Source organism: Macaca fascicularis, chromosome 7, assembly GCF_037993035.2.
Source record: "Macaca fascicularis isolate 582-1 chromosome 7, T2T-MFA8v1.1".
Classification (NCBI taxonomy): domain Eukaryota; kingdom Metazoa; phylum Chordata; class Mammalia; order Primates; family Cercopithecidae; genus Macaca; species Macaca fascicularis.
In genome coordinates, this window is record NC_088381.1 from 173,822,007 (window position 1) to 173,840,994 (window position 18,988).

Here is an 18,988-nt window from a genome sequence, read left to right on the forward strand (position 1 = left end):
ACATCAGGAATGTCACACCACATCACATCACATGTTACACCACATCACACCCCATCATATCACATGTCTCACCACGTCACATGTCACACCACATCACACTATATCACCCCTAGTTACACTTCACACCATATTACACCAGGGATGTCACACCCAGTCACAGCACATCACATCACATGTTACACCACATCACACCCCATCATATCACATCATGTCTCACCACGTCACATGTCACACCACATCACACTATATCACCCCTAGTTACACTTCATACCACATTACACCAGGGATGTCACACCCAGTCACAGCACATCACATCATGTCACACCTTACCACATCACACCATGTCATACCCCATCACACCACATCACACCACATCACACCAGGAATGTCACACTCTGTCACACCACATCACATGTCATACCCCATCATACCAGGGATGTCATACTCCATCCCACTGCATCACACCACATCACATCACACCAGGGACATTGCACCACATCACACCACATCACATCACGCCAGGGATGTCACACTCTGTCATACCACATCGTAGCACATCACACCATGTCCTGTCACATCACACCACATTACACCCTGTCACACCACGGACATCACACCACGTCACACCATGTTGTGTTACATCGCAGCATGGATGGCTGGAGGGTGTGCAGGGGTCACCCAAGTGCAGCCTTGCTGGAGAGTTGAGGGAGGGTCCTGGGGCTGGGCGTGGTGTTCCTGCAGGAGGGCTGTTCCAGGAGGGCTGGCCCTCTGGAGGATGCTCGGTCCCAGGTGGAAAGGGGCAGGTGGGGCCTGGGTGCCTCAGGGAGGGGCCCAATTTCCCCAGGGAACCTGGTCCAGGCGCCAGGCCCTGAAGGGGGCAGGAGCTGCAGGGAGCATCTGCTTCTTCCCAACTCGGCCTGCTCAGGGCACGGAATGACGCAGCGCCCAGCACTGTCCTGGGTTTCCCTTCCTTAGCTTGGCCGGGCCGTCTGTCATCAGAGAGTGGACTGGAGCCCATCCCACCAGAGCACCCGGAGGCCCCGAGGGCCGCCTGAAGGGCAGAGGGTGGAGACCTGTCCAGCAGGGTCCCTGCAGGCTGGCTCGTTCTCTGGGCAAAGCTCTCCTGCATCTCTGGGACGCCATCCTTGGGCTTCGGATAGACCTGGTGAGGCAGCAGCTGCCCGCCCTGACCCCAGGTGCTGTCTCCCTCACCCCCTCGCGGCTGCAGCAGTGTGTCCTGGGAGTTAAAGGGCTGGGCTTCAGCACCCGGTTCAGGCCAGGCCCCCTGGAGCCCACCCTCCAGCGGTGAGGCCTCCCACGGCACCGCAGGGCCTGGAGTCTGGGGATTTCACCCCAACTCTGTGTTTGGTGCAGCTCCTGCTGCTCGATGCCACAGCAACGAATCCAACCACTCCCCTTTTCCTGGGTGAGATGGTCTCTCTCCTGCCACAGGAAACTCCGATGGCATTTCCCAGCCCAGCCACCGCAGCCACCTTGGTAACAAGACCATGTCCTTGACTGAGTTCCAGCCAGGCTCCTTGGAGCTTCTCCACTCGGCCTCAGCTTTGGCTCGTAAAGACTTGAGCAGACACTAACAGTGTCTAACAGCTTCTGGTTGCACCCCTAGGCCGACCCCTGCCCCGTCAACACCTGCGTGAGAAAGCTCCGTGCACCAGAACTGACTGTTTGCTCCAACCCCGACCTCCCTTTCTCAGGACGTCTGCTGAAAGGGCTGCAACCACACGTCCTTCTGTCCGTTCCCGATGTCTGTGCATTTCCTGTGACCCAGGAGGGTCTTTCTCGGGACCTGAGAGCCACTCCCTGAAGTGTCCCCATTGGGAAGATGGGCCGGTGTCTCCAGGCTCTGGGAGGACAGAATCCTGACCTCAACAGTGGCCGGCGCGGACACAGCGGGCCCCATCCCAGGGACGCTGACCAGCGCTGGGCAACTTTTCCCTTCCCCGACGCCTGAGCCCCGAGCACCCTCGCTGCTCCCCGTACCGTCTCCCTTTACAAGGCTGTCGCCTCTGCACAGATGGAGGTGAGTTCAGGTCTTGCCGGACTCTTTCTTCTGTTGCAATAGTTATTTCTGTTGAAAATCGGTCCTTGCTACATGACCTAGTGCCCAGCTTTATCTTTGAAAATGTCTGTCTCCACCTCTGCCTCTCCTGCCTGGTCCTTGTTTCTGGCCCAACATGTCTCTTATGGGCTGAATTTTACCCCAGAATGAATCACACCAGGTTTCACCCATACCTGATTAAGGTGATATTTTGATGAGATTTCAGGCTGAGAATTGATGCTGAAAGGGCTAAGTTTGGGGGATGCTGAGATTAGGATGAATGTATTTTTCATGTGAGAAAAACATGAATTTTGGGGGGCCAGAGTATGGACTGTTATGAGTTACATTGTGACCGTTACAAATTCATATATTGAAGTCTTAATCCCAGGCCTCGCAATGTGACTGTATTTGGAGATGGGGTCTTTACAGAGGTCATTACATTCCTATGAGGTGAATCTAATCTGATGTGTGTTCTTCTGAGAAGAGAAGCTTAGGACACAGGCACACAGAGGGATGGCCATGTGAGGACCCAGGGAGGAGACAGTGTGTATAAGCCAAGGAGAGAGGGCTTGAGAGAAACCAGCCCTGCCTGCATCCCCATCTCAGATTCCTGGTCCCTAGGCCTGGGAGGATCCAGGTCTGCGGTGAGAGCCGCCCCTCTGTGGTCCTGAGCTGACTCACACAGATCTGACACCCACCTCTTGATTCTGGAAGGCCCTCTGTGTGGCTCTGCCTGGCCAGTCTGAGCCAGCTCCCAGGCCCCAACCCAGCTTGTCCTGGAAGCCCTGCCCCATGCAGAGTGACCAGGGCAGGCAGCACGGTGCCCAGCAGGAGGAGAAACTGCATCCATGTAGGCAAGAGGAGAAGCCCCGGGGGTCCACGTAGTGACAGAGGCCAGGGAGGGCCGCGTGGGCAGTGCGTGTGGCCGCAGGAGGCGGGGGGCGTGTGCAGGGAGCCCCCGAGGTCCAGCTCGACCAGCCGCCTCCTGACTCTGCTTCCCACCGGGCGCAGGACGCGCGTGAACACAGGAAGGCTGCTCCCATCACAAAGTACAAGACTTAAAAAGGATATTTTATTGTCATCAAAAATGAGAAACATTAAAGACAGTTAATGAGCTTTAGAAAATTTAAAAGAAGAGAAAAGCTACCAAAGCTGAAATCGTGGCACCTCCTCCCAGTGAGCCCGGGAGTCCTCCCTGACGGCCGAGGCAGGCGCTTGCCGCGCTCCCGCTCGTGCCTCCCTTCCTGTCTGCAGACTCTGCGTGACATTCACCGAACGGCGTGACGCGGGCAGCAGAGCGTGGGAGCCTCTGTCCAGCAGTCGTGGCCGGCAGCCCCGCTCTCCCCAGGCTGCGGGCACCCTCTTTGCCGTCTCGCCTCCAGCTCATGCCCCAGAGTGGCTGCTTGTTCCTGCTGCACGTGACTTGGGGCTGGACTTAAGCCTCTGTGATGAGTTCCGCCGTGTTCACGCTCCTGGCTCTCCTGGTGTCCCTCCACCTCTCTCACCGGTGCTCCGGGGCCTCCTCTGTCCCAAGGACCCACCAAGGCTGAGCCTTGCCTGCCTGGGACCTGGTCACCAGGCCTCCTCTGGCAGACCTGTCTGGGCAGATGCCCACCCCTTTCTTGGGCTGTCCTCACCCTTGCCCTGTAGGGCTCCTGTAGCGACCACGTGGCCTGGGCTCTTCTCTGAGTGATCTTGGCGGAGTGGAGTGGGTGGGAGGTGGCCGTGTCCTGGGCCTGGTCACTCCTCTCCCAGTGCAGACTCTGGGGCTGGCTGTCCCTGTGGGTCGACTTCCACCCGAGAATCCAGCAGCGTGGGCAGGCAGCCAAGGGGCGGTGCTGGCACCGAGACCCTGTTCCATGGGAGGCTTCTTCCCAGGAGCCGGAGAGCAGCGTGCTTGGCTTGAAATAAGAACAATCTCATTCCTCATGTCTGTTCCCAGGAGTGCCCAGAATGGAGGCGGCTGGCTGCGGGCTGGGAGGAAGGCCGTCTGACTGAGCCTTCGCAGCTCTCTGAAGCCTCCCCAACAGGGCCTGATGGTGCTGTGGCTTCTCCGCCTTGGTGGCTGATGCTCCCACTCACCATGTGGAAAGCACACCTGTGTTCAGGAGGCTGGCGTGGACGGGGTGGCTCCAGGGCCAGCTCCTGCCTGGGTGGGCGCCTGGTATGCCGGCCGCTGCCTCCTTTTGTGTGAGCACCTGGCGGGCTGGAGGGCAGGGATGTCCTGCTGAGGGGACACCTGGCCCCCAGTGCCCTGCATGCACCAAGCAGCGGAGGTTTGGGGTAGACCTGCTATGCACAGGGTCTGGAAGGGGGGCGTGTCTGGTATAGCAGGGTCAGAGGGCAACTGCTAGGCCAGAGAGCCATGGGGTTGAGGGCGGTGAGGTCAGGGGGCACCAGTGGCCTGGGTGGTGGCTAAGCATGGCCCTTGGCTCCTGTGTGGGGTCTGGGTGGCCCTGGATACCCCACAGAGGTTGACCCTAGGGCCCCTGCCCGATCATGTTCCTATAGTCGGGGACGATGGTCTGCTTCAGGTCCACCACCGAGGAGAAGATCCACTTCACCTGTAGGCAAGGCACAGCACAGGAGTGAGTGAGGCCACAGCCCTGCCCCTGAGGCCCACCCATCCCTCAGGCTACTGAGGCCACAGCCCTGCCCCCAGTCCCACCCACCCCTCAGGCCACTGAGACCACAGCCCTGCCCCCAGTCCCACCCACCCCTCAGACTGCCGAGGCCACAGCCCTGCCCCTGAGGCCCATCTGCTTTTCAGGCCACCCAGGTGCCAGGGTGTCTACACTGCCTGCCCCCAGGCCTGGACATGGAGAGCAGGGCCAGGGTAGTGACAGCATGTGGGACAACACAGAAGACAGTGTCAGGGACAGGTGGGTACAGCATGGGGGACAGTGTCAGGGACAGGTGGGGAGAGTGGGGCACAGTGTCAGGGAGAGGTGGATACAGCATGGGGGACAGTGTCAGGGACAGGTGGGTACAGCATGGGGGACAGTGTCAGGGACAGGTGGGGAGAGTGGGGCACAGTGTCAGGGAGAGGTGGATACAGCATGGGGGACAGTGTCAGGGACAGGTGGGTACAGCATGGGGGACAGTGTCAGGGAAAGGTGGGGAGAGTGGGGCACAGTGTCAGGGAAAGGGGAGAGTGGGGGACAGTGTCAGGGAGAGGTGGGGAGAGTGTGGGGGACAGTGTCGGGGAGAGGGGGAGAGTGTGGGGGACAGTGTCGGGGAGAGGTGGGGAGAGTGTGGGGGACAGTGTCGGGGAGAGGTGGGGAGAGGTGGGGAGAGTGTGGGGGACAGTGTCGGGGACAGTGTCGGGGAGAGGTGGGGAGAGTGTGGGGGACAGGTCGGGGAGAGGTGGGGAGAGTGGGGGACAGTGTCGGGGACAGTGTCGGGGAGAGGTGGGGAGAGTGTGGGGGACAGTGTCGGGGAGAGGTGGGGAGAGTGTGGGGGACAGTGTCGGGGAGAGGTGGGGAGAGTGGGGGACAGTGTTGGGGAGAGGTGGGGAGAGTGTGGGGGACAGTGTTGGGGAGAGGTGGGGAGAGTGTGGGGGACAGTGTCGGGGACAGGTGGGGAGAGCGTGGGGGACAGTGTCGGGGACATTGTCAGGGAGAGGTGGGGAGAGCATGGGGGAACAGCAACAGGGACAGGTGGGGACAGTGTCAGGAATAGGGGACAGGTGGAGACTATGTGGGGGACAGCATGGGGGAGAGCTTTGGGGACAGTGTTGGGGACAGTGTCAGGAATAGGGGACAGCATGTGGGACAGCAAGGGGAAAGGTGGAGACAGTGTGGGGGACAGGTTTGCCTACAGGAGGGGACAGCATGGGGGACAGTGCCAAGGACTGTAGGGGACAGAGTGGGGGACAGTGTCAGGAATGGGGGGGACAGTGTCAGGGACAGGTAGAGACTGGGGGACAGTGTTGGGGACAGATGGGGACAGCATAGGGGACAGTGTCAGGAATGGGGAACAGCATGGGGGACAGTGTCAGGGACATATGGCGAAAGCCTGGGGGACACTGTTGGACAGGTGGGGACAGCGTGGGGGACTGTGCCAGGGAGAGTTTGTGAGAGAGTAGGGGATAGCATAAGGGACAGGTGGGGACAGCCTGGGGGACAGTGTCAGAGACAGCTGGGGACACAGTGGGGGACAGTGTCAGGGACAGCTGGGGACAGCATAGGGGACAGCATCAGGGACAGCTGGGAACAGCATGGGGGACAGTGTCAGGGACATGTGGAGACAGCCTGGGGGACACTGTTGGACAGGTGGGGACAGCGTGGGGGACAGTGCCAGGGACAGTTTGTGAGACAGTGGGGGACAGCGTCAGGGACAGGTGGAGACAGCCTGGGGGAGAGTGTCAGGGACAGTTTGTGACAGCATGGGGGACAGTGTCAGGGACAGCTGGGGACAACGTGCGGCCGACCTTGAAGAAGGTGACGGTGGCACTGTAGCACACGCTTAGCAGGAAGAGTGTGATGAAGATGGTGATGGTCGTCCACAGCCCGTCCAGCTCCCCGTCCTGCGCCTCCGCACAGCTCTCCTCCAGTTGCAGCTCTGGACAGGAAGGGGGTGGTCAGTGCCGTGTCCCGCTGGGCTCGGGCCTCTGGGGGCGATTCCCTCTGTGGCGGGGCCCAGGATGTAGGGCCCGGCCGGGATGGGCCAACAGTGTCCTGAGGTCAGCTCCCCGCAGCTGCCCGCCCTGTGCACCAGCTTTGGCCCCGGGGCTCTGCCGGACACTCGGCCCTAGATAGTGACCCGGCCCTCAGCAGGACCCACTCCCCGTCTCCCGTGTCCCTCCCTGAGGCCCAGAGGGCAGGAGGATGGTGAAGCCCACCCCTCAGGTGACCCCAGCTGCAGGGAAGGGCGGTACTGGGAAGTGGGCCAGAGCCAGGGATGCGATGTGGCGTGGGTTGCCTTGTGTGTGGGGGCCTGTGTGTGCGGCGGCTGCAGGGGCTCTGCTGTGAGAGGAGGGCTGGGTTTGTGTGAGCTGGTCAGCGTGTGGACAAGCTGCTGAGTGGCTCGTGGGCCTTGAGGTGCTGCGTGGGGCTCTTGGGGGCCTGTGTCCGCGGAGTGTTCACGTGTGTGGGGACCTTGCTGTGGTCTGGGTGCTGTGCAGGTTGCCTGTGTGAGGCTCTGTGCGAGGCGTGCGCGCGCGCGTGTGTGTGTGTGTGTGTGTGTGGTGGCTGTGTGGTCGACCAACTTCAGTGCGGGGTTTAATGGGTCTGGGCTGAGTGTGTGTGTGTGGGCATCTGGACCAGTCCCTCCACAGGGCCCGAGAGTGCATGTCCCCAGGAGTCGGTTATGTCCCCATGCGGGTGTGAGGCTGGGCAGGGCTGCCAGGGGTTAGTGCTATGGGGGCAGATGGGTGAGGGAGGGCCTGTCCCTACGCACATGGACTAGGCATGCCCCCGAGTGGGCAGGGGGTCTGAGGACAGGGAGCTCACAGATCAGGACAGTCTCCTACAGAGGCGGGGGTTGTGTGCCTGTCCCCAGGGGGCTCCTAGGCTTCTGGTGGCCCAGCCCAGGGCAGCTGCTCCTGGAGGGAGGGCCTTGATGGCAAAGCCCCCAGCCCCACCGAGGGCGGCCCCTGGCTGAGCCCCACCCTAGGTGGCTCAGGCACACGTGCACAGCCTGGGCCAGTGTGGGTTCAGTGGGACCCGCTGTGCCTCCCTCGTGCCCCTCAGGCCTCAGACTCGGCCTGACCCGCGGAAAGAACCATCAGAGTCTCGCAGGGGCCCAGGGCAGCGCTGGGTGCTTTATTTCCATGCCGGGCGCCTGGGAAGTATGTACACGGGGTGCGGGTCAAGCATCCTCGCGCCACCCCGAGAGCCCGGGGGGCGGGGGCTTGCCGGGTGTCGCACTCATTTACCCGGAGACACGGAGAGGCTCTTCTGGGTGTAGTGGTTGTGCAGAGCCTCATGCATCACGGAGCATGTGAAGATGTTCCCCGGTTGCCACCTGCTCTTGTTCACGGTGAGCTTGCTGTAGAGCAAGTAGGAGCCGTCGGAGTCCAGCATGGGCGGCGTGGTCTTGTAGGTGTTCTCCGGCTGCCCGTTGCTCTCCCACTCCACGGCGATGTCGCTGGGGTAGAAGCCTGTGACCAGGCAGGTCAGGCTGACCTGGTTCTTGGTCAGCTCCTCCTGGGGCGGGGGCAGGATGTACACCTGCGGCTCTCGGGGCTGCCCTGTAGGGACAGAGGTTGGCACAGCGGTCACTCCCAGGGCAGAGGGTGGGCCGAGCCGGCCTCTGTCCACGTGGCCCTCGGGCCCCGCGGGTCCCACCTTTGGCTTTGGAGATGGTTTTCTCGATGGGGGCCGGGAGGCCTTTGTTGGAGACCTTGCACGTGTACTCCTTGCCGTTCAGCCAGTCCTGGTGTGTGACGGTGAGGACGCTGACCACACGATATGTGCTGTTGAACTGCCTCTCCCGCGGCTTCGTCTGGGCATGATGCACCTCCGCGCCGTCCACGTACCAGTTGAACTGGACCTCGGGGTCTTCCTGGCTCACGTCCACCACCACGCACGTGACCTCAGGGGTCCGGGAGATCATGAGGGTGTCCTTGGGTTTTGGGGGGAAGAGGAAGACTGATGGTCCCCCCAGGAGTTCAGGTGCTGAGGAAGAGATGGAGGTGGACACATCAGCACCCGGGTGGGGCATGTCCCTGGACACAGGCCACTCTAGGGCACTTGTCCCACCTTGAGCTGGAGGGCGAGGCCTGGGCTGGCTTACCTGGGCATGGTGGGCATGGGGGTGTGAACTCTGCAGAGAGAAGATTGGGAGTTACTGGGATCTGGTAGGAGAGAAGGTTTCCGAGCTGAGGGAGTGGAGTTTGGCCTTTGGGGTGGGCTTAGGTCAGGAGCAGGGTCCTCCCAGATATGGCTCTTGACAGGTCTGAGCCCAGCACCTGCCCCTGTGTGTGCAGGGACTGGGGTAAGGGCATCCAGCCTGTGTCTGCTCAGAGCCTAGTGGAAAAAGCCAGAAGACTGTCTCCCTGAGCATGAGTGGGGTGGGCAGAGGCCTCTGGGTGAGGAGACAGACGGGGCCTGCCCTGCTGCCCTGGGCTGGGGCTGCACAGCCAGAGTTTGTCCAGGCAGGAGGGCCGAGCCTGGCTTCCAGCAGACACCCCCCCTCCCTCGCTGGCCTCTCACCAACTCTCTTGTCCACCTTGGTGTTGCTGGGCTCATGAACGACGTTGCAGACGTAGGTCTGGGTGCCCAAGCTGCTGGAGGGCACGGTCACCACGCTGCTGAGGGAGTAGAGCCCTGAGGACTGTAGGACAGCCGGGAAGGTGTGCACGCCGCTGGTCAGGGCGCCTGAGTTCCACGACACGGTCACGGGTTCGGGGAAGTAGTCCTTGACCAGGCAGCCCAGGGCCGCTGTGCTCTCGGAGGTGCTCCTGGAGGAGGACGCCAGGGGGAAGACCGATGGGCCCTTGGTGGAGGCTGCAAGAGACGTGGCGCCATGTGACTGCGGTGTGGGACAGAGCTGGGCCCAGGGCGCAGAGGCCCCTCCGTTCTTGTCTCTCAGCGAGGGTCCAGTGTCTGGGCTCACGGGCATTGGGTGTGCACCTGGCTGGTGCCACCTGCCTCACCTTGGCCCCCTCCCTGCCCCAAAGGCAAGGTCAGGCCCAGCCTGCCCCAGAAGGCTTGCAGGAGTGGCGGCCCTGCGGTGCCCTTCTGCAGGCACCCCTGCAGCCTAGGAGGCGGGGCTGGGCAGCCGGGTTAGTGCTCTGTGTCTGCAGGGAGTCAGCACAGCCCAGGGCCTCTAGCTTGGCCTCGGCTCTGGCCATCGGTGCCACCTCAGGAACGGCTCATGCCCGTCGGCCCCACTCCAGCCTTTTATGGGTGCCTGGCTTGACCAGTGGCCACTGTTCTCAGATGGCTTCTCGTGGGTCTCCCGACCCCCCTGAAGCCCCTGACCCTGCCGCCCCAGCGTGGCCCTCCCCTAGTGAGTGGGCCTGACTTGCCCAGGGCCCTGGTCATAGCCTGCCCTCTGCCCTCCAGGGCCCTGTTTTTCTGTGCAGCAGAGGGGCCAGACACTGCATAGGGTTGGGACCCTCAGCCCCAGGGCCCCGGAACCTCCTGCCTTGGAATAGCCCCCGGGAGCCCCCTCCTCAGCATCTCCCCCCTTTCCCCTTAGCCCCAGTGTGCACCAGCCCAGGTCATCGAGTGCGTCGATGCCCCCTGCCTCCCCAGTGTCCTCCATTACTTCCGGAGGCTGAGTCACCACACCCTCACCCTCCCAGCCCTGGCCTGGCCTTCTCGGCCACCAGCCCACCTCCTCCTTCTCCAGAGCTTCACCCGGCAAGGTCCCTGCTGGGCTCAGCCCAGGCACCCCCGCACAGGTAGGAACCTTGCACCTGCCCTTGGCCCTCCTCACCTTGCATGGCGCCAGGACCCCCAGGCCACAGGGAAGCCCCATTTCTCTCTGCCGCTGGCCCAGTGGCCCTGGTGTCCCACGGCAGGTCAGGTGTGCCCTGACCTCTGAGGAAGCTAAGTGCCCTGCCCCCAGCCAGGCCATCCCCTCTGCTCAGCCCCAGGGCCCTGCTCACTACCCCTTCCCCTCACCTGCACCACAGGCTCTGGCCGACTCTGCCCAGGCTGTGAACGGGACCCTCTGGCTCCCCTGTGCTAGTACACTGCCCTGCACCACCTCCACTCAGCTTCATTATGCTGGTGGCCCTGGCTCCTGGCAGCCTGTCTTGTTCCTTCTGGAGCGCCAGCCTCAGAGGCCTTCCTGCCCAGGGTCCACTGGGGCCAGCCCTGGTCTCAGCACACGTTCCCCCTGCATCCAGACCTGCCTCTGCCTGTGAGCTGAGCCCTGAGCCCTGGAATGCTTTCCCTTCTCCATCCCAGCTCACCCTTGCCAACTGCTCAGTGGGATGGGCTCACACCCGCTTCCCTGCACCAGGAAGCTGCACTGTGCTTTCACCAGCCCTCAGCTGTCAGCTGCCAGCAACTGCCCAGCTCCTGCCAAAGTGTAGGAGCTGCCTCCCACCGGCCTGCTCACCTGTGGCTGCTGTGTCCTGAGCTCTAGTGCCTGTTCCCTGCCTGTCCTGCCTCCCACCACCCTGCTCACCTGCAGCAGGTCTGCCCTGGTCCCCAGAGCTCCAGGAGCTGCCGCCTGGTCCTCCTGCCCCCACCTGCCCCTGTTCACCTGCGGCTGCTCTGCCCTGGTCCTCTGAGCTCCAGTGCCTGCCCCTTGCTTCTCCTGCTTCTCACCAGCCCCTGCTGACGTGCGGGTGGTCTGCCTTGGCTCTCTGAGCTCCAGGGGCTGCCCACCTGCTCCCTCTGCTTCCCACCGGCCCTGCTCACCTGCAGCTGCTCTGTCCTGGCTCCCTGAGGCTAAGCCTCAGTTCTGCTCACCTTCCGATGCTCTTGCCTTGTCCCCTGAGCTCCCGGGGCTGCCTCCTGCTCATTCTGCCTCCCACCAGCACCTGCTGACCTGCAGCTGCTCTACCTCATCCTCTGAGCTCCAGGGACTGCCTCTTGCTCACCTACCTCCCACCAGCCATGCTCACCTTCTGATGCTCTGCCCTGATCCCCTGAGCTCCAGGAGCTGCCGTCCGCTTGCCCACCTCCCCCTGAGCCCTGCTCATCTGCGACTGCTCTGCCCTGGTTCCCTGAGCTCCAGGGGCTGGCTTCTGCTCCTCCTGCCTCCCACCTGCCCCTCCTCACCTGCAGCTGCTCAGCCTTGGTCCCCTGAGCTCCAGGAGCTGCCACCTGCTCCTCCAGTCTCCCACCTGCCTTGCTCACCTGAGGATGTTCTGCCCTGGTTCCTTGAGCTCCAGGGGCTACACCCTGCGCGTCCTGCCTCCCCCCTGCCCCTGCTCACCTGGGGCTGCTCTGCCCTGGTTCCCAGAGCTCCCGGAGCTGCCCCTACTTGCTCATCTCCCACTGAGCCCTTCTCACCTGCAACTGCTCTGCCCTGGCTCTAAGAGCTCCAGGAGCTGCTCCCTGCTCATCCTGCCCCCCACCAGCCCCTGCTCACCTGCGGCTGCTCGGTCCCGGTCCCCTGAGCTCCAATGCCTGCCCCCTGCTCATTCTACCCTCCCTCAACCTGGGGCAGCAACGTCACTCAGGCCACTGTTGCCCCCTGCCTGTCCTGGCACCCTGTGTCCAGGTTTGGGCTCTTTTTTCTGGCCTCATTTTTGTTTTTGTGGCACTTGGCTTGTTCCCTACGCTGTGGAGCACCCCGTGTCCAGTCAGGTCTCCCCAGCAGAGCCCCTTGCCGTTCCCCATGGCCCCCTCCTGGATGAGCTCCTGGATCCTCCCGTCCCGGCACTGCTCCTGCTCTGGAAGCCTCTCCTGAACCTCAGCTCCTCAGTGGCCTCTGCTCTGCTGGGTCAGCTCCCGGAACCCACAGAGCCTCAGCCCCTTTCCTCGCCCCAGGCCTGCTGTGCTCTGGGCCTTTCTGGGCCTCCCTGGGCTCTTCCCTCCTCGCGCCCATGCACTCAGCACAGCTCTCCGCTCCTCTCCGCTGCTGACCACAGCCCTGCTCCCCGCCAGCAGGTGCCCCAGCCCCGTCAGCTGGCTCTGAGCCCAGCCCCTGTCCGTCCCCTGTCCCTGCCTCTGCCTCTGGGATCCTTCACTTCCACCCTCCCGTCCTGCTGCCACATCACCCTCCCTGCTCTGCTCCCGGCTCACCTGCTGTCCTTGGTCCTGGCTGAGAAGAGGCCCCACGGCCAGCACTGCTGACCCTGCCCTGGGCTCCGGTGATGCTGCCGGCCTGGACAACCCCTCCCTGGGTCCTCTCCTCCTCCCTCGCTCTGCTGCCTCCTCAGCTCAAGTCGGTCCTGGCCATCCTAGCATCGCCCCACGGCCGGCTCTGCCGCATCCCGTCATGTTCCTCGTGATCCCAGCCCGGTGGTCCTGGAGGCCTCCGTCAGCCTCTAGTGCGTCCTGCCCTGTTGGCTGGCAAGCACCAGCCCGCGGGCCCCGTCGTCTGGCACTGGGTGGGCATCGGTGCCTGAAGCCTGCCCACCTCCCCCATGCTGGCTCCGCTTGGGCCTCCATGTGGGGCCGGCCTCGCCCCAGCGTCTCCCCAGCCCCTTGCAGCCTGTTCGGCAGCTCAGGTCCAGGAGACCCACGGCTGCGCCCAGGCTCTGTCCTTCTCCTCCCAAGCCTGTGCTCCTGCCCTGTGCTGACCCCACTCATTGAGGTGGGGGTCCCAGCCCTTCCTGCTCTATCATGGTACATGTGGGCGGCCCCGCCCCCGCTGTCAGCCGCTATTTGTCTTCCTAGGAAATCACAGCTCAGGTCCCAGGTCCCCAGAGGTGGGAACTCCACCCCTGCACCCTGCAAAGACTAAGAACAGGATTGAAACCGGGGGCACTGCTTACTTCCTGAAGTTCCCTTTTCTTCTGGTGGTTTGTGTGTCAGAGGGCGAGGGGGAGTCCAGACACAGCCGAGGCTGCCTCCTGGGTGTGTGGGGATGGGGGTGGTGGGTGCCCCCATACTCACGGGAGAAGGTGGGGAGCCTGGACCTTGTGCGCTGCTCTTTTCTCTGTCCCTGATTCCCTGGGGCTGGACTGAGACTGGCTAGGATCATGCCCATTCCGCCCATGGTCTCAGCCTCTCAATACGTGGGCCTCCCACCTGAGCCTTCTGGCCCCCACTGGGCCCTGGTGGCTGCTTTTGCCTGGGCGTCTCTCCAGGTGGCCCTCACTCATGGTGCAGGGAGGGGAGTGTCAGCCCATCCCGCTGAGCAGCTGGCAAGGGCGAGCTGGGACGGAGAAGGGAAGGCGCTCCAGGGCTCAGGGCTGAGCTCACAGGCCGGGGTGGGTCGGGCTGCAGGGGAAATGTGTGCTTGAGACCAGGAGGGTCCCAGGGCTGGTTCGAGTGTACCCTGGGCAGGAAGGCCCCTGAGGCTGGCGCTCCAGAAGGAACAAGATGGACTGCCAGGAACCAGGGCCACCAGCTCTGCTCCTAGGGACCGAGGGGACATGGAACAGGTGGATGAATACACTGAAGCTGAGTGGAGGTGGTGCAGGGCAGTGTCCCAGCAGAGGGGAGTCAGAGGGGCCCATTCAGGGCCTGGGCAGAGTCGGCCAGAGTCTGTGGTGCAGGTAAGGGGACGGGGTCGGGGCAGGGCCCTGGGACTGAGCAGAGGGGATGGCCTGGCTAGGGGCAGGGCACTCAGCTTCCTCAGAGGCCAGGGGCACACCCGAGTTGCAGTGGGACTCCAGGGCCACTGGGCCAGCAGTAGAGTGAGAAATGGGGTCTCCCTGGGGCCTGGGGGTGCTGGTATCATGCAAAGTGGGGAGGGCCAAGGGCAGGTGCAAGGGTCCCATCTGTGCTGGGGGAGCCTGGACTGAGTTCAGCAGGGACCTTGCCAGGCGGAAGCTCTGGAGAGAGGGAGGAGCTGGGCAAGGACTGATGTGGAGGTGGGAGGTAGGAGGGGACGGGATGAAGCCAGAGGGAGTGGGAAGACCAAAAGCCTGAGGAGGTGTCGCACAAGAAGTGTCCAGCATGGAACAGGAAGCATCTAGAATGGAACAGGAAGCATCCAGCATGGAACAGGAAGCATCCAGCGTGGAACAGGAAGCATCCAGCATGGAACAGGAAGCATCCAGAATGGAACAGGAAGCATCTAGAATGGACACTTCGAGGGGAAATCATGTCGCTCCCACTAAATGTGCTCTCCACAGGGATCCATCCCTCCCTTGTGTCCCTGCTGGATCCCCGAGCTGGCACCAGCCGTGCCCTCAGAGAGAATGTCTAGGAGGCAGGTGGAGGTGCACGTGTGGGTCCCTGGGGAAATCCAATCTCTGGCTGTGCGCTCCCAGTTGGCTCCCGCCTCCAGCTCTGGCTTCACCCCATGGAACTCATTATGGGCTCAACCTCCCAGACTGGGGGAGGATGGAGTGAGGAGCCCCACACTGCCCATGGCACACCCAGGGGGCCGGGGAGACTGTGCTGGGCTAGGGTAGGGAGTTCTTGTGCAGCCTCTGGGGCTGGCGGATCAGGACAACACCCGTATCTGTTAGTTGCGGCCCTGGCAACACAGCACCCCAGACTGCGTGGCTGAAACAGAAGTTTATTCTGTCCTGCTTCTGGAGGCCGGGCATGTGGGATGGAGGCTGACTCCTCTGTGTGACAGGAGAGTCTGTCCCAGGCTCTCTCCTGGCTGCTGGGCGTTCCCGGCCATCTCTGCTGCTCTTGGCTTGTGGAAGCAGCGCCATCTTCACAGGGCGTTCTCCCCACATGCTGTCTGTGCCCAGATTCCCCCTTTTGATGGGGACAGCAGTCATATCAGATCAGAGGCTCGCCCTACTCCAGGGTGACCTCATCTGAACTTGATTGCACCTGCAAAGACTCTGTTTGCAAACAAGGTCACATTCCGAGGTCCTGGTGGTTAGGACTTCACCACATGAATTTATACGGGAACACATTTTAACCCGTGAGAGTTTGCCCTCCGCTCCCCCATGATCACATCCTTCTCACATGCAAAATCCTTGCATCCCATAGCAACACCTCCAAGATGGCTAACCCCTTCCAGCACCAACTCTTCGTCGACAATCTCGGCTAAACATCACCTGCATCAAGTGTGGGAGAAACCCAGGGTGAGATTAGGAGAGAAACCACACAGGGATGGCGCGCTTCCTGCCCCCTCCAGTCCCGGTGACTCTGTGTGCACTGTGTGGGTGTGGTTGGGGCTCCACTTGCCCCCCCGCCCACATCTACCTGCTCATTTTCCCCAGGCTATGGTCATTTGGGGCAGGGGCCTCAGTGCCTGGTAAGCTCTCTGCTGGTTCTATCCAATGCCCCAAGCTGTGCTGGGCTGCAGGGGATGGGCAGGGTGGGCCCCCAGGAAGGAGAACAGGTCACCTGCAGCTCCCATAAGCCCAGGTCCAGTCCCAGCTGGGGCTCCATCTCTGGCCTCTGCCAACCTTGAGATCCCCAGGTCCTCTGTGTCTCCCTCCTGGGGCCCACCAGGCCTGCTCAGCTCCGAGTCCCATGTCCGTTCTCACCCTGCTCTGCTTTTCCTTGGGGTGGTGGCCCTGCCCCGGCCTTCAGAAATTGCCCTTGCCTCCACCTCTTCCTGTGTGAGGGGCCGGGCTGTTCCTCTCCTGCCCGGCGTGTTCCCACCTAGGCCCAACAGGCACAGTGCCCCAGCCCCTCCTGCCCTCTTCTGGCCTTCACGCCCAGCCATGCTGGCAGTCTCCCCCAGTGGCCTGGGCCTTCACCAGGGCCTGGCTCTGTGTCCAGCTGCCCCTCCCGTGGCCCACAGTGCTGCCCCTTTCCCTCAGTGACAGGGACTAGACTGCATGAGAACGGGCTGTGTCTCAGCTGTACACACCTGTGTGTGTATATGTGTGCTGGGGTGTGTGCAGGTATGCTTGTTCGGGCAGGGGGAGAGTCTGCCCTCCTGCCCCAGGCCTGGAATGGCCCTGCCAGGGTGGGTGGGGGCAGCGTGTGTGAGGACAGTGCAGCTTTGACGTCTGTGTGTGGCTGGTGGGGGCAGGAGGACGTGATGCGGCACCAGTTTTGGGCTCCACATCTTCATCGAGCTGCTCCCGGATGGCTGCACTCCTGAGGGTGCCGAGGGGCCCAGGGCTGACAAAGCTGGGGGTCAGGAGGCTGTCGGGATGCTGGAGGCAAGCGCTGGTTGGGGTGGGCGCTGGCTGGCCAGGCAGTGTGGCCAGGGGGCCTCAAGCCGGGGCAGTGAACCACTCTCCAACTTTTTAAAGTTTTAAATGTCGTATTTATTCAAGTGTAGTTTACATTCAGTATAATGCATCCTGTTACATGTGAGTCTCAACAAATGCAGAGTCTTACAACCACCACTGTAATCCAGACGAACAGTTGTAACAAGAAGAGTCTCTCCCCTTTGCAATCAACGCCTCCCTGATTGCCAGGAATCCGTTGATCTGCTTTCTGTCAGAATACGCTGACTTCATCATTAAAATGATCTATTATGGAAAATGTTATAAGCATCCAAAACACACAAAACCAAGTTTTAAAATGTGATATAGTTTAAAAGTTTTCTTTAATATACAAACAAAATGAAGGTACCTTCCCATTTTACTACAGACGTGCAGATATTTTTCTTGGTGCACAGAGATAAGGCAGAATTAGAATAAACATGTTCTAAAACTGACCTCTGGAAGAACTAGTCTTAGTCATTTCTTTGCAGAGTATGTGAATCAAGATTAGGGTTTGGTCTTTGGTGTCCGCACTGTGTCAAGGATCAGACAGAAAATACAAATGGAGGGGCCCCTTTCTGAGGCCAAGCCCCACTGTCAGGGCATGTGTGGTGACCGGGGGCCAACACCAGCTGAAGCTAACGGGCCGCTCTGAGGAGGGCGAGTTTGCAGCTGCCTCTTGGACCCTTTGTTCAGGGACAGGACATGTGTGGCTGGGCAGCAGCCTTCAGACCCCCCGCAGGCTGGTGCCCGGTGCCCACAGCCCTCTGTGGGGTTGTCAGGGCCTGCACCCATGGTGGGGTGCTGGGCTCCAGAGTTCCCTGGGACCAGCTGACCTCTTGTCCTTGGTTTTGGCCCGAATGCAAGTCCCTTGTCTCCTCCGAGTAACTTCCTTTCCCCAGGGCTGTCCAGGCCCCACTGCCGCCTGCTCCTTCCCAGGCCTCCTGCAAGTCCCGGTGCTGACACTTCTTTGTCCACCTAGTTTAAACTGTGGCCGCCGCCTCCAGCTCTGTGTCTGCCTCCCAGCGAGGGAGCCGTGGTTGACGATCTCATGAGTGTCTGCCCTTCTGAAGGGTACAGTGTGGAGTCTCTTCAGTCTCACTTAAATGCCTAAGCACCTCTTCAGAAACCAGGGAGTCATCCGGGTTTCTCCATCTTTTCTCTAACCCTGTTTTCTAAAGTTTTTCGTGGCAATTTCCCGGCAATTTGCAAGACAGGATTTTTTGGTTGCCAACTTCCGATTAGCTTTAAACTTGCCACGATCTCCCAGGTCATCCAGTCTATTGATGATGCTCATTACATTCTTCCTGATTTCCATGTGGTCAAATTCAATAGTTATTTACCCGAGGCTTGTATTTTGGAGGCTAGAGAACTCTGTTACCAGCTACATCCGTGCTGTGGTTGCTGCAACAAAATATCACAAATGTGGCTTCAAACAAGAAAAATTAATGTCTTCAGAGTTCTGGAAGTCAGGAGTCTGAGATCAAGTGTTGGAGACCAAGGTGTTGGTGGCTGTCTCTCTCTGAGTGCTCCAGGAGAGGACCCTCCGCCTCTTTCAGCTTCCTGTGGTGAAATGGGTTGGACATGTGTCCCTCCAAATTTCATGTGGAGATGTGATGCCCAGTGTTGGAGGTGGGGCCTGGTGGGAGGTGATTAGATCACAGGGCTGGACCCCTCATGAATGGTTTAGCACCATCCCCCAGGTGATGAATGAGTTCTCCCTCAGTTAGTCCATGTGACAACTGGTTGTTTAAAAGTCTAGGACATGCCACTTCTCTTCTCTTGCTCCCTCTTACCATGTGACATGCCTGCTTCCCCTTCGCCTTTTGCCGTGATTGCAATCTCCCTGAGGCCTCGCCAGAAGCAGATGCCAGGGCCATGTTTCTGGAATGGCCTGCAGAACTGTGAGCTAATTAAACCTCCCTTCCTTCCTTCTCTTCTCCCTTCCCTGCCCTTCCCTTCTGCCCTGTGCTTCCCTTCTGCCCTGCACTTCTGCCCTCCCCCACCCTTCCCCACCATCCCCTGCCCTTCCCTTCTGGTCTTTTCAAGACAAGTTCTCACTATGTTGCCCAGGCTGATCTCAAACTTCTGAGCTCATGTGATCCACCTGCTTTGGCCTCTCAAAATGCTGGGATTACAGGTATGAGCCACAGTGCCTGGTGCAAACCTCTTTTCTTTATAAATTACCAGCCTCATGTATTTTTTTTTTCTAGTAACACAAACTAACACAGAAAATTGGTATTGAGGAGTGGAACATTGCTATAAAGATTCCT

The 18,988-nt window shown here is 60.9% G+C and overlaps 1 gene segment (V, D, J or C); it reads right to left on the reverse strand.

The window, feature by feature from the left end:
• Positions 1–3,109: 3,109 nt before the first annotated feature.
• On the reverse strand, positions 3,110–9,882 carry LOC102135863 (immunoglobulin heavy constant gamma 4-like). The segment is given in 6 exon segments: positions 3,110–4,623; positions 6,492–6,622; positions 7,938–8,252; positions 8,350–8,679; positions 8,798–8,827; positions 9,217–9,882. Coding segments are annotated over 6 exon segments (1,299 nt in total).
• Between the last annotated feature and the right edge of the window lie 9,106 nt (positions 9,883–18,988).